We start from the raw sequence: 15093 nt of genomic DNA, 5'->3' as shown, positions 1-15093 counted from the left end.
TGGCAGGGGCTGTTCTGCACGCCGCTGCCAGCCCGAGCCGGGGAAAGAGGCACACAGGCACGGGCTGGCAGCGTCTTGGGCTGTGCTCTTTTTTGCTCTTCAAGATATGGTAACCCTAGACCTGAACAATTTCCTGTTATATGTGCGGGGGGTGAGGGTGTAGGATGAGAAAGGGAAAATGACGCCTCTTTTCCCTTCCTACCCACTCCTCCTAAAATAGCCCTGCATCGCACGGGGGAGAGTAAACGGCCACATAGGGCCACGCCCCCACCAAAACACAGGGGAATCGGTGTATAATGAACTCAAAAAGACATTCAGGTACACTTTCAAAAAAAACAAAAAAACCCTGAAGCCTTCTTATTAGGGTTGATGGACAATGAAATTGCAAAATCAGACCAAAGGTTTTTCATCTATGCCACGGTGGTGGCCAGAATATTAATTGCCCCAAAATGGAAATCACAAGAAATACCTTCAATAATAGAGGGGCAAACGAAGCTGCTTGATCTTATGGAAATGGCCAAACAGACCTACAGAATCCGGGATCAGGATGATGAGAAATTTCATAAAGAATGGAGTAAATTTGTTGATTATGCTAAGGATAATTATAAAGGAATGAAAACGCTAGCAGTTATGAGATTAACTTAAAATCAAAGATATAGGATTTAATTGGATAATATGCGAGAAGATTGAATTAATTTACCTGCTGGGGGGAGGAGGGAAGTCAAAGCTGGGAAAAGCTATTTGTTGTATACTTGTTAATAATTTATGGTATAAATTGTAAAAAAAAAAATCAATAAATATGTATTGGTCAAAAAAAAGCTGTTAGGGGCTCAAGAATGGCAGCCACTTCCCCCCCCCAAAAAACCCTGTCCTCCCCATCCCCACAATGGACACCCCCAGCGTTCCATTAATCTGGCAAGTCACTAGAAGCAGACACTTGTCACACCATCTGGGGGTTGTTTGTTTTTTAATTAATTAATTTACAAACAGATAGACTTCCCTTGTCTAAGGAGTCCCCCTAAGAATGAAGGAAACACTATTTTGTTATTGGCCCCATTTGGCCTCTAAGCTGATAGGCGCTGGAGTTTGCTATTAGAGAGGGTGATGATTATTCATTCTGTAAGGAATATATCTAATAAAGTAAAGTAGCCGCGCTGGCGTTGGAATGTTTTGTTCTGTTTTTGAAAAAGGCAACCAGAGAGATATTTTTTCCAAGCACTTCCACAACTACGTTGGGCAAAAGAGTACTTCATTTCAGGGGTTGGACTAGATGGCCCTTGGGATCCCTTCAAACTCTACAATTCTATGATCTAGCTGCTACACGTTCAAACAGGAGGAGAAAAGGCCTTAAAGGAAAACACTAAACAGGTCGTCATCACGCAAAAACACATAGGGCAGAATCCAACATTGCCTGAGAGACAAAGGTGAAGTCCTGTTCCGCAAGCAGAAGCCTATTCTCCGTGTTCAACAACAGCACTGGATTCAACCTACCCAGTTTTAGGACCGGCAGCTTCTATGTACTGGTCCTGTTCTTGTGCCTTGAACGGAAACCTGACATGCAGAAATTCAGCAAGCATAGCTTTTTCCGCCGTTTTAGGCATAGAAAAGCTTTACCTGTTGAATCTCCGCATCTGCCGGTCTGCTGATAAGAGTACAGGAACAGTACAAAGACGCGACGGAGTCGATGTGACTTATTTCCCAGGGTCGATGGCAGCAAGTTTTTGCAGCCAAGGGAAGAGCTCAGTGAAATCCTGAAGCATTGCACAAGCTGAGCAACAGGGAGTGTGGTCCTTTGGATCACAGTGTTACTCCCAGAGTAACACTGGGAGCAAGCGGCCTTGCAAAATGTTTTATTTGTATTTAAGCAAATATCAGAATGCTCCGTCCAGTACTTCTGTGCCTCTAACAAAAAAAAGAAGGGGGGCTAGTTCTCAAACTAGGGAACTTGCAGCTACTGTACCCAGAAGGACAGGCCACAATGGCTGTAGCTCCCAACAGCTGAGGGTCAAACTTGGAGGAAGGTGATGAAAAGAGGACGGACAGGGCAGGAGGTATAGCTCAGCATACTACCTGCCTCCATGCCAATATAACTATCTGAATGAATGAATGATTGAATGTTTATTATTACGCCCAAACAGCCAGCAACTACCTGAAACTACCAGACATTTATTTCCAAAACTCCCAGGCACCAGAATATTTGAATGTCAAATGACCCATATTTTAATTTCATTTCCGAAGACATAGTGGCAGGTGGGTTTCACCCAGCCAGAACCAAACATCGCATGCAACTTGTTGTTGTTTAGTCGTTTAGTCGTGTCTGACTCTTTGTGACCCCATGGACCAGAGCACGGCAAGCGCTCCTGTCTTCCACTGCCTCCCGCAGTTTGGTCAGACTCATGTTGGTCGCTTCGAGAACACTGTCCAACCATCTCGTCTTCTGTTATCCCCTACTCCTGGTGCAATCTTTCCCAGCATGGGGGTCTTTTTCAGGGAGCTTTCCACAGGGCGGGCGCCACTACCGAGAAGGCCCTCACCTTGGTATGCAGGAAAAGCACTGAGTATCTAACATTTTATGAAGCACATGCTCCTCCAAACAGCCATCTGAGGCAGGTCATTAGCATTCTCAATGGAGACGACATCAGGGCCCCAGGACAGGACAGAGATGAGCCAAAAGTCACTTTACCAAGCTGCTTAAGGATCCCCTGAAAGGCACTCCTGCCACAGCTCCAGGCCTCTCTGCCCTCTGGTCCCCATAAAACCCAAATGTAAATGCAATGAACAGTATGTGACATCACTGTGCTTTGTCGCCTCATTTGTTGGCTGGGGGAAACACACGGCGCAATGATGCATTGGGCTGTATCCAAGATAGCGCTAAGTAACACGCTCTGTCGCCGCAAGGATTTCTATTTGTGCAGTGGAACTCTCCCCCTTTTTCCTCCCCCTGCACACCACCTAAATCTGTTCTGGGGTTTCCCACAACCCTCCGGGGCATATTTTGAGAGTGCACGGCGATGTGAGAGGTGGGAAAGTTCTGTTGCTCATGCAGGAATCCTTGCACGGACAGAATGGATCAGACAGAACCCTATGCATGACAGAACGTGTTAGCTGGATATCGCCTAGTAAGTTTGATCACATTTTATGAGGAAAGAGAGGCGGAGACACATGGTGGAGAAGCAAGCCCACATCTCTCCTATTGTCCGAGTAAGCCCATAGAAGGAAGGCTGGGCAGCATCCAGACACAGGACTTGGATGTCTCAGTCCAAAAATACTCTCTCTCTCTCTCTCTCTCTCTCTCTCTCTCTCTCTCTCTCTCTCTCTCTCTCTCTCTCTCCATATTATATTTAGTGCTCCACTATGTACTTCCTGTGGCAAGTAGGTCACATACAAATATAGCACCTTTACTTACCTCACTAAATCTAAATGCAACAAATCCATGGGACGCTCTCTTACTTTGCCCAAAGTCTCAGGTCTAGTCCTCAATAAGGGGATAAATGTGTACTTAGCCCAGCCCACCTTTGGCGTTCGCAAGATTACGGGCTCCTCCATTTAACAGTAACAGCAACTCTGTACATAGAAAACGAGGCTTTTTGCCCTTCTCTTGCCACATGCTAGTTTTCTTTGTGAAGGTAAGTTTTTGAGGGCTCCCATATACAATCTGAGCAGCGGTGCACTGGTTCACTATTTCCGTGAGACGGTTGTGGTTCTTGGGGGTGGAGGAAAGGCTGCCCGGGCCCCCACCCGGTCTGACTGTTTAGCATGAAAGAAGCTAAGAGAGAGTTTTCATCCACCTGTTTCTGACAAGCAAGCATTTTGTAAAATCGCTGTAAGATGTTGCATCATCATTCTATCACACTGACTGTTTGAATAAACTCACCATATACAAGCCAAAAGCTCTCCTCAAAGTTTAAAGAAATCCCACAGACACACCAGTCCCACCCTGGTGCAGTGCCTTCCCAGTTAGAAAGCAGCTTCTGATTTAACAATGCATAAATTTAATTCTCTTCTCATCAGCAGGGTTAGACCTCTGGCAAGTGCTTCCTCTCCCCCACACCCCACTTCTGCATCCCCCCCCCCCCCCGGTGCCTAGGTTGTTCAATTGCTATTTGCATCAAAAACCAGAAATCTGAAACCATTCGCGAAATACTTACTCCCAAAGCCTGTGGGAAACTTAATGAAGTGTGGATAATTCCCGTACATGTTTAATCTTCAGTTCATCTCTTCACTGCAATGGCAGAGGGTGCCTCCAAGATCCGTAAAGTGTTCCGTTTTGCTTTGCAAACCTGACACTCTCTCCAGCAATTCCAGGCTAGCTGCCTCCTCAAGTGGAGAAGAAATCGTGTAGAGAAGCTCTGCTCGCCCTGAAGACAGGAGCTGGAAGAATCAGGCAGTTTTCAGCTGCTGCTCCTTTCCCATTCTGTTATGGGCAGGGCTTCTCTCTCTCTCTCTCTCTCTCTCTCTCTCTCTCTCTCTCTCTCTCTCTCTCTGTGTGTGTGTGTGTGTGTGTTCCCTGCAAACTTGCAGTGTGTTATATTGGTAGCTAATCCATCAGCGACAAGACCAATCAATGCATCACAGCGCTGGTATAGGTCACAAATCAAAAGCTGGGGGAATTAAATGGGGAAGGGGAAGGGGAGGCTATTATTTGAAGTATGTACTAATAAAAAAAAATCAATGCTGTGTGGAGTAATTAATTGAGGGGGCGACATATGGCTACACTTACAGGCAGCTGTTTCTGTGTTGATGTCAGAGAACTGTCATACCAAATTGCTAATATTTATCAGTTATGATTAAACCCAACTTTTCTTCGTGTAATGCATTGTGTGAGTTCCACCTACATTGGGGCTGCTGGCTCTATTTTGGCATGATTTCCATGTCCTTAACACACGCCTGGAAAGGCACAAATTGAACAAGAGAAGCCTCTCCTGTGCCATCTCCATTTTGGGGGAAAGGCAGACCTGTTGGAGGTGTTAATATACTGTTCAGGTGTTTAAAGTGCAAATAAAAAAAAGTGGGGATTAAAGTGACTCTGTGTATTTACATAAAAAGTGTTGCACAGAAATCTAAAATTTGGTAGAATGCAAACAAGAAAAATAGATTTTATTGGATATGCAGCTCATTTTCATCTAAGAAGGAGTACAATATTATTGTTGTTGTTTAGTCGTTTAGCCGTGTCCGACTCTTCGTGACCCCATGAACCATAGCACGCCAGGCACTCCTGTCTTGCACTGCCTCCCGCAGTTTGGTCAAACTCATGTTCGTAGCTTCGAGAACACTGTCCAACCATCTCATCCTCTGTCGTCCCCTTCTCCTAGTGCCCTCAATCTTTCCCAACATCAGGGTCTTTTCCAAGGATTCTTCTCTTCTCATGAGGTGGCCAAAGTATTGGAGCCTCAGCTTCAGGATCTGTCCTTCCAGTGAGCACTCAGGGCTGATTTCCTTCAGAATGGATGGGTTTGATCTTCTTGCAGTCCATGGGACTCTCAAGAGTCTCCTCCAGCACCATAATTCAAAAGCATCAATTCTTCGGCGATCAGCCTTCTTTATGGTCCAGCTCTCACTTCCATACATCACTACTGGGAAAACCATAGCTTTAACTATACTGACCTTTGTAGGCTTTTTAAGATGCTGTCTAGGTTTGTCATTGCTTTTCTCCTAAGAAGCAGGCGTCTTTTAATTTCGTGGCTGCTGTCACCATCTGCAGTGATCATGGAACCCAATAAAGTAAAATCTCTCACTGCCTCCATTTCTTCCCCTTCTATTTGCCAGGAGGTGATGGGACCAGTGGCCATGATCTTGGTTTACAATATTAGCTGCTAATATTTAGAAATCAGTAAGCCTGCTGGCTGGTGTATTGTAAGTATTTGTAGTATTAATGATCTATGCTTGAAGCAATTTAAAAACATTTGCATTTAGAAAGTTACCTTCCCCCATGTGGCAGAGATGTCGGTAACATCAAAGTTCTCAACCAGGAGATCTCTACCTATGCTTTAAACATCTCAGGCACCAGGGCAGAATGTGCTGGTTTTTCTTTGATTATCTGGCTCATCCTCTAGGGCAGGCATGTCTGAAGCCTGTTCCGGGGGCGTAATCCGGCCCGCCGGTCGGTTTAATCTGGCCCCTGTGGCAGTTATATCTCCCAGGGTAAAATCCTAAAAAAAAACCCTCAACAACTTCAACCCTAGAAAAAGTTCAACAACTTTGGTCGGCCCTCACAGCCCTTCACTTCATCAAATCTGGCCCTCTTTGAAAAATTTTGGACACCACTGCTCTAGGGCATGGGTAGGCAAACTACGGCCTGGGGGCCGGATCCGGCCCAATCGCCTTCTAAATTCGGCCTGCGGACAGTCCAGGAATCAGCATGTTTTTACATGAGTAGAATGTGTCCTTTTATTTAAAATGCAAGTCTGGGTTATTTGTGGGGCCTGCCTGGTGTTTTTACATAAGTAGAATGTGTGCTTTTATTTGAAATGCATCTCTGGGTTATTTGTGGGGCATAGGAATTCGTTCATTATATATATATATATATATATATATATATATATATATATATATATATATATAGTCCGGCCTCCCACATGGTCTGAGGAACAGTGGACCGGGCCCCTGCTGAAAAAGTTTGCTGTCCCCTGCTTTAGGGCAACGGTTTTGCCCCATGGGAGGCAGGAGAGGAAAGGGGGGGATAAGGAACTGATGAAATAATGGGTCAAGAAATGCAGGTGCCATACCCTAACCTGTTGCTTCAAAAGCATAACACAAGGATCATTTGTCATGCCAAACTTGTCCTCCGTCATCTAAAGGTTACAACAGCAAACAAATATCACTTCAACAAATGATGTCATCTCTCATGCTGTGAAAAACAGGACTACGGCTGTGCTGCCCAGTTATCCTGCAGGACAAGAGAAACCACCAGCACTCTGTGGTCCCTCCTTTTCTGAGTCAGTTGACCTGACTGCTGCTGGAGACCAGGGCGATCACATGCTTATTCCTTGCAAATGTCCCAGGTGAAAGGACAGAACATAACCGCCACAACTCCTGGCTAGCTCTCCCATTGGCTCCTTTCCTTATCTTCCTCTTAACTTTTTTTTCCTATTAACAATGCCATTGTCTGGTTGGTTGACATCCATCTGTTTTGGGAGACCACGGAAGAGTAACGCCTTCAGGGGTGAAGTCAAACAGTTGGAGAGTTACAAGTGTAGAGAAAAAGTTAATCACAAGTTTACAGAAATAACTTTCAAATGGTTATATATCAAGCAATATATTCTGGCTAACATCTCTAGGCAATTTATGCCAATCTACTCAATCTCAGTCCTTCCCACAAAAAACCCTAAAAAATAAAAACTTTTTTTAAAAAAACCCTAAACATGTTACAAAGATAAATTATTATCAATGATACACTATAACAAACATAAAATAAATAATAACAACATGAATGGAAAAGTCTTTTAAAAAGGGAAATGACAATCCTTTGCCAAAATAACCAAGAAATGGTCTAATAATCCAAATATATACTTCTAATTCCAACTGTAGTAATTTCATCAGTATGCATTTCTGAGGCATCCAATAAGCTTTGTGGATAATTTCAAGCTATATTCATTGCAGTCTTATATCAAGACTTTCATCACCAGCAGTAATATTTACCTCCATTGATTAGGATGAATGGCCTTATTAAAGTCCTTATTCCAAACCTCTATATTCTTCCCTAGAGATTTGATGCTACCACCTATCAGAAATGTATAATAATTGAAACTGGGAGAAGTAGCTTCGAAATGTCGTGCAACAATGAGTGCTGATGGAGTCTCCAAAACCGTGCAGTCCACATTTTGTTATCAGCAGGACCCTCCAGCGCCCGGCTAGGACAGGCAGGCCCGTCCTAGCCATAGAGGCTAGTGGCGCGGAGAACCACAGCGCCGGGCGCTGGAGGGCGCTGGAAGGGCGCCAAGTGAGCACAGGGTTCCGGCGATCTGGCCAGGACTGCGCTCCTTCTCCAAGGACTCCGCGCTGCGCCTCCTTCTCGTTTCCCCAGCGGTCCGCTTGGCACTCCTGGGCCCTTGGAGAGGCTCTGGAGGGGGGCGCTGGAGGGACCTAGCACCAGGGCGCTGGATGGGCTTAAGACGGCCCTGCCACCAGGCCAAGTTCAAAGTTCTTGGATTGATGTACTACAAGGACTAGTTACTAGTCCCTTAACAACTTTGGTGTAGGATACCAAAGGATTGCAGATTGTTACAGATGTTGCAGGTGGAGTCCCTGATCTGGACCTCGTGCAGAGCAGAAATGAATTTCCTCCCCACCACAAGAATGAGTTTCAAAGCTTTGCTGGAAACAGTCTTAAAATAGTTACGTAAAAATAAATGTTCCAAAATACAAAGTAACACATTACTCTTAAACAAGCAACCAATGCAGTCCAGGCTTCTTTTTAGTCCTTAATACAGTTCAATACTGTTTTCTCTCTCTGGTACCAGAGATCCTAAGCAATTTGCTTGTTAGAGCACTGAGCTGAGCTCAATTGACTGACAAAGGTGCTGAGTTCTCGGGTTTCACCTTCGCTGTGAGAGATCCCTCAGGATTCCAGTGACAATGCAAACCTCTCTGCAAGGCATTTTTAAATACAGTGCATTCAAGCACAGCACTTTATGCATATTAAACTTACATCTTTAACTGATTTTCTTTTCTATCTCTTTTGTAACCTCATTTCTAAGCCACTTAGAAATTAAGTTAAGTGTTGAATAAATTGTTGAAATAAGCAAATAATATAAGAAAAACTTGCAAGTAATGTAATTTTTCCTAATATGAGAAAGAATCCCATCTGCCAAAACTTAAAAGTTGGCAAGAGAGTGCCATTATCATTCATACCCTCCAAAGATTGTATCCCAAATCAAAGATATATTTTTTCCAACTAAAGTCTATGACCTGCTCTTGGAATGGGAACTCAAAGAGGAGCAGGTCAAATCAGTAATGGTGAAGTAGGCCCAAGAGTTTGGCTATAATGTCCCGATGGAGCAATGGGAAAGACTGCGGAGGGTGGATTTAAAGTTTACCGCCTGATATAATCTAAGAGAAAATGTCCTAAAAATGATGTACAGGTGGTACCAAACACCAGAAAAGTTAGCCAAGATGTATAAGAACAAATCGGTGTAATGTGGAAAAGGGGTCTCTAATACATATGTGGTGGAAGTGTCTGGAAATATGTAAGTTTTGGAATAACATCTATGAAGAACTTTTTAAAAAATGTTAAAATGTACAATAAAAAAAAGGCCGGAAATGTTTTTACTAAATATAATACCAGAGGAAATTAAAACCACAAAAAGAATATTGTTAATGAATTGTAGCAGCAAGAGTCCTGGTCACGAGAAATTGGAAAAACAAAAACACACCCAGCATAATAGATTGGCAAACTTTTATGATAGAATATTCACAGTTAGCAAAAACCACTGGAAGAATAAGAGGACAAACGAAACAAAAAAACACGGAAGGAATGGAGGATATTTGATGAGTATATAAAAAGTAACGGTATACCCAAAATCCTAATGGCAGACTAAAGTTGAACCTAATTTGAATTTAAAGAAAATAAATGCAAGCAGAAATCTAGAATTGTGCGATAAAATAATGTTAATATATAGATTACAGAGAGAATAATTGGAAGTCATCACAAAGAAGATGTTAATGGTTTTTGTTGTTTTTTTGTATACAGATTGTCAGAGTGTTTTGTTTTTTCTGTAATAGTATTTTTTTTCCTCTTTATCATTTTTCTTCCTTTACTTTAACTTTTTGCCTTTTCTATTTCTGTTTTGTAAAATGTTATGAGAGAGAAGAAAATCAAATGCATGTATATATGTTGTGTGTCTATGTTTTTAAAGAAAGAAATTAATAAAATCTATTTTTAAAAAAAGTTGCCAAGATAGTGCCATTATCATTCATACCCTCCAAAGATTGTATCCCAAATCAAAGAGATATTTTTTCCAACTAAAGTCTGCATATACACCATACATTTAAAGCCCACCCACCCATACCCAGGAACCCTGGAAACTGTAGTTTGTTAAGGGTGCTGGGAATTGTAGCTCTGTGAAGGATAAACTACAGTTCCCAATATTTTGGGGGGGAGCAGTTTGTGCTTTAAAAATATGGGGCGTCTCACAATTTTCATTTAGCATCAAAATTAGGGAAATACCTATATCCCATTGCTACCTGCATTCATATGTCATTTCCAGCCTCAATTGTTGGAGCTAAGAGCCGTTTTTCTTTACGACAATGGCAGGGGCAAGTAGAGCACAGGCTTTGAAAGCGAAAGGTTGCAGATTCAATCCCTGTTAAAGTCTCTCATTTAAGGTAAAAGGTAAAGGATTTCTGGATGGTTAAGTCCAGTCAAAGGTGACTATGGGGCTGTAGCACTCATCTTGCTTTCAGGCCGAGGGAGCTGGTCTTTGTCCACAGACAGCTTTCCGGGTCGTGTGGCCATCAGGACTAATAAATAATAATAATAATAATAAATTTTTATTTATACCCCGCCCTCCCCAGTCAAAAACCGGGCTCAGGGCGGCTGACACCAACAGAACCACAATAAAACATAAAAACAATTAATTAAAATACAGATTAAAATACAGTATTAAAATTTAAAGTGCAGCCTCATTTCAAGTAGGCCATAAGTGGCTGACACCAACAGAACCACAATAAAACATAAAAACAATTAATTAAAATACAGATTAAAATACAGTATTAAAATTTAAAATGCAGCCTCATTTCAAGTAGGCCTAAACTGCTTCTGGCGCAACAGGACACCGTGACGGAAACCAGAGCGCACGGAAACACCATTTACCTTCCCACCACAGCGGTACCTATTTATCTACTTGAACTGGCGTGCTTTCGAACTGCTAGGTTGTCAGGAGCTGGGACAGAGCAACGGGAGCTCACCCCGTTGTGGGGATTCAAACCGCCAACCTTCTGATTAGCAAGCCCAAGAGGCTCAATGGTTTTAGACCATAACTCCACCCAGTGAGCATAGCCAATGCTGAACTAGGTGGACCGGTGAACATCAGCTTCCTATGGTCATTGTCTTCCTATTTACTTGCTTGTGTCAAAACAAATTCTTCATTATAATCTCATAAACCTGGCACAGCCATCCCATCTTCCTTGACTACCAATAGTAAATTGGCATAAACTATGCTGTATCTTACAATAGTCCCGGGGTGGGGTGGGGCAGAGAGGGGGAGAAAGAGAGAACAGGGAAAGTAGAGGAAAAAATGGTTGAAACCGCTGTTTTGATCTGTACGCATATAAACTCCTAAAAATCATTTCGGCATCAGCAAGGCATTGCTTCATGTTGTTTCCTATGACTATTTTTTTTTAAGGAAGCCTGGTGAGAATTTGGACTTTTTACATTCCACCCCAAATTTAACTGAGCGAGTGCTCTGCAGCATGTGACCCGTGTTCATTCAATTGGGTTTCCAGGTGTTAAGACCATTAGACAAGGACTTTAGTGCAGGACCTGAGGGATAGCGTTTGGCTGGGCAGTGAGTGGGTACAATTTAGACAGGCACGGAGCCTGGAGGAGGTGGAACCAAGAGCACAAGCCAAAAAGCCCAACAGTATTGCATGATTCCAATGCTCTTTCGGTTCACCTCCTTGGAAGTGTGATGTTGCAAAGGGGATAGGCTCTCGAGAAAAACACGGTAGCTTGCCTCTTGCTGACAAGAGATTTTATTCCTTGACCTGCGAGCTCTAAATATGTAGAGTGCTCAACCCAGGGTCCTTGCTCACATGCAAGTACTCTGCATGCATGTATAGCAGGCATAGGCAAACTCGGCCCTCCAGATGTTTGGGGACTACAACTCCCATCATCCCTAGCTAACAGGACCAGTGGTCAGGGATGATGGGGATTGTAGTCCCAAAACATCTGGAGGGCCGAGTTTGCAAATGCACAGCTGCAGCTGGTTTGGGAAGCAGACATCTTCCTACTTCCTCATCACTTGTTTGCTGAATTTATTGTGGGGGTGGCGGGAAGGGGAGGGGTCAGCTGCATAGAGCTTATATAAATTGGGCAGTCCAACCTAGATCAACAATGTCCTGTTCACTGTGTGTGTGTGTGTGTGTGTGTGTGTGTGAGAGAGAGAGAGAGAGAGAGAGAGAGAGAGAGAGAGAGAGAGAGAGAGCGTGCAGGGCACTAAGCAGATGCTAACCTAGATTCATTAAAAAGAAAAAAAAGCAGCCCAGTGTAATCCACTTATTTCCTTGACACATCAGCCTCTTTAAGGCGCTGGGATTTGCCCTCCATCCAGAAAGGCTGGCTGCACCAGATCGAATATGGTTGATAATTATTCAACACCCTCCTCCTCTCCATTAAGTTACTCCAGCTCCATGACATCATGAATGCTGCAGAAATCAGGCACTTATTACAATACATTTCAAGTCAAAACCATTCAGTTTTATTCAGGCGACTAAAAACTGGTCACCTAAAATGAACTAGATCCACAATTTGCGGGCTTCTATGTCCAATGCAGAATCTATTTCTATTAATTAATTCTCCCTCCCTCTCCTCTCTCTTCACTGGGATGGATAAATCTGTCGCTTTTGGTTTCTCTCCATTTCTCACTTTTCCATTCAGTTTGCCCCATTTCTGCCTCAGTTTGCTCTTTGTGGTCAGCCTGAAAATGAAGCAGCATTTTAGCGCTTACACATCTCTGTAGGCAATATTGCCCAATATTCACATTTTAACAAATATGACGCCTTTGTACATTAGCTCATAGAACAGCATATTAGAGCGGTAGGGTTGGAAGGGACCCTGAGGGTCAGCTCCTCCAACCCCCTGCAATGCAGGACTCTCGACTAAAGCATCCATGGCAGATGGCTGTCCAACCTCTGCTTAAAAACCTCAAAGGAAGGCGAGTTCATCACTTCCTGAGGGAGACCATTCCACTATCCAGCAGCTCTTACTGGCTGAAAGTTTTTCCTGACATTTACTTGAAATCTCCTTTCTTTTTTTTCTTTTTTTTTAAATAATTTTTTATTGAATTTTATAAAAAAAGAAAGGAATAACATCCATATAATTGAACATTGTTATAACATCTGTATTCAGAAATAGAAAAATTAAAAAAGAAAATAAAAATAAAAAAGATTTTAAAAAAATCAGCATATACATTCCATTTTTTCTCATTTTTCTCATTTAGACTTCCCCGGGTCCCCCTTCTAACGGTTCATTGCATATCATTCTTGGCAAATTCTATATCTTATTATCCAAATCTAATTACAATATCCTTTTCTCAATTTTGCAACTCATTATAATATTCAACCTATTTTCAATTATATCTCACTTAATTTCTTTATCTGCAACTTCACAATTGCTTATAATTCTCCTCATACCTCAATTCTACAATATTTTTTATAATAAATTCTAAATTTCTTCCATTCCTCTTCCACCTTCTCTTCTCCCCGGTCACGTAGTCTTCCGGTCAGGTCAGCAAGTTCCATATAATTTGAAATCTCCTTTCTTGTAACTTGAAGCCATTGGATCAGGTCCTACCCTCCAGAGCAGGAGAAAACAAGCTTGCTCCATCTTCCATGTGACAGTCCTTAAGATATTTGAAGATGGCTGTCAGATCTCCTCTCAGTCTCCTCTTTTCCAGGGTAAATATGCCCAACTGTTCCTCATCAGGCTTAGTTTCCATACCTTTGATCATCTTGGTTCTTTGCACATGTTCCAGCTCATCAATATCCTCCTTAAATTGTGGCACCCAGAACTGAACCAATGTTCCAGATATGATCTGACCAAGTTCTATTCCTTACATTGGTTGGGCACTATGCTTCTATTGAGGCAGCCTAGGATAGTATTAGGGATGCGGGTGGCGCTGTGGTCTAAACCACAGAGCCTAGGGCTTGCTGATCGGAAGGTCAGCGGTTCAAATCTCCGCGAAGGGGTGAGCTCCTGTTGCCCGGTCCCTGCTCCTGCCAACCTAGCAGTTCGAGAGCATGTCAAAGTGCAGGTAGATAAATAGGTACCACTCCAATGGGAAGGTAAATGGCATTTCCATGCGCTGCTCTGGTTCGCCAGAAGCGGCTTTGTCATGCTGGCCACATGACCTGGAAGCTATACGCCGGCTCCCTCGGCCAATAATGCGAGATGAGCGCCGCAACCCCAGAGTCGTCCGCAACTGGACCTAACGGTCAGGGGTCCCTTTACCTTTAGAATAGTATTACCATTTTTTGCTGTTAAGCTTCTGGTTCACTAAGAGCCAACTATCCTTTTCACATGTACTGCTAGTAAGCCAGGTGCCCCCCCCATCTTATATTTGTGCATCTGGTTCTTCCTGCCTAAGTGCAGAACCTTACATTTGTCCCTATTGAAATTCATTTTGTTAGTTTTGGCCCAGTTCTTCAATCCATTAAGGTCATCTTGAATCCTGATTCTGTCTTCTGCAACATCATAGCTGCCAAGTTATCCCTTTTTTACAGGGATTTTCCCTTATGCTGAATAGGCTTCCTCGCGAGAAAAGGGAAAACTTGGCAGCTATGTGCAACATTAGCTACAGCTCCCAGTTTGGCGTCATCTGCAAATTTGATGAGCATCCCCTCAATTCCTTTATCCAATTCCTTCATCCAACGATGGGCCCAGGACAGAACTATGTGGCACCCCACTTGTCACTTTTTTCCAGGATGATGAGAAACCATTGATGGCCACTCTTTGGGTACGGTCAGTCTTCCCTTGGGGGTTCCCCAGCTGGTGCCTCCCATCAGCCACTCCATGGCATCAGGCTCTTTGCATTTCAGATGTGTTCCTTGACCATATTCTAAAACGATTAGCAGATCACAAATAACTTCTACAGAGTTATCAAAACTACAGCTTTGAGAGGCTACTTCTTCCATTGCCGCCATCTGATCTGCCACCTCGGACCACTGTCCTGCCCTCGCACTACTTTTCAGTAACTGAGCATAAACGCATAGCAGCTAGGAACCGGCGATAACTCAAAGTAATAAAGGCAGCTTGGTGGACATAATGAAGGCCCAGAGGTCTCCCAGGGACGAGTAAGGGATCTAGAGGAGAGTGCTGTGTGGAACACAGATTTTGAATCTAGTATGCAGAGTAAGAGTCCAATGAGGAAAATGGGT

The 15093-nt window shown here is 43.2% G+C and overlaps 1 protein-coding gene across 3 annotated transcripts in view; it reads right to left on the bottom strand.

The window, feature by feature from the left end:
* Positions 1-15093, bottom strand: part of RXRG (retinoid X receptor gamma) — an 81421-nt gene that overhangs the window by 47474 nt on the left and 18854 nt on the right. The window contains exon 2 of one of the 3 annotated variants that reach the window (XM_035123682.3): positions 4149-4371. The exons of 1 other annotated variant lie outside the window; for it this stretch is intronic. In XM_035123682.3, the coding sequence (XP_034979573.2) occupies positions 4149-4197 (49 nt within the window). In that variant the 5' untranslated portion in view covers positions 4198-4371. Of the gene's footprint in view, positions 1-4148; positions 4452-15093 lie in introns of those variants that run through there. One more of the 3 variants, XM_060276636.2, reaches the window with a different exon arrangement.

This window comes from Zootoca vivipara, chromosome 7 (assembly GCF_965207765.1).
Source record: "Zootoca vivipara chromosome 7, rZooViv2.hap1.1, whole genome shotgun sequence".
NCBI classification, from domain to species: Eukaryota; Metazoa; Chordata; class Lepidosauria; order Squamata; family Lacertidae; genus Zootoca; species Zootoca vivipara.
This window is presented reverse-complemented; position numbering and strand designations above follow the sequence as displayed.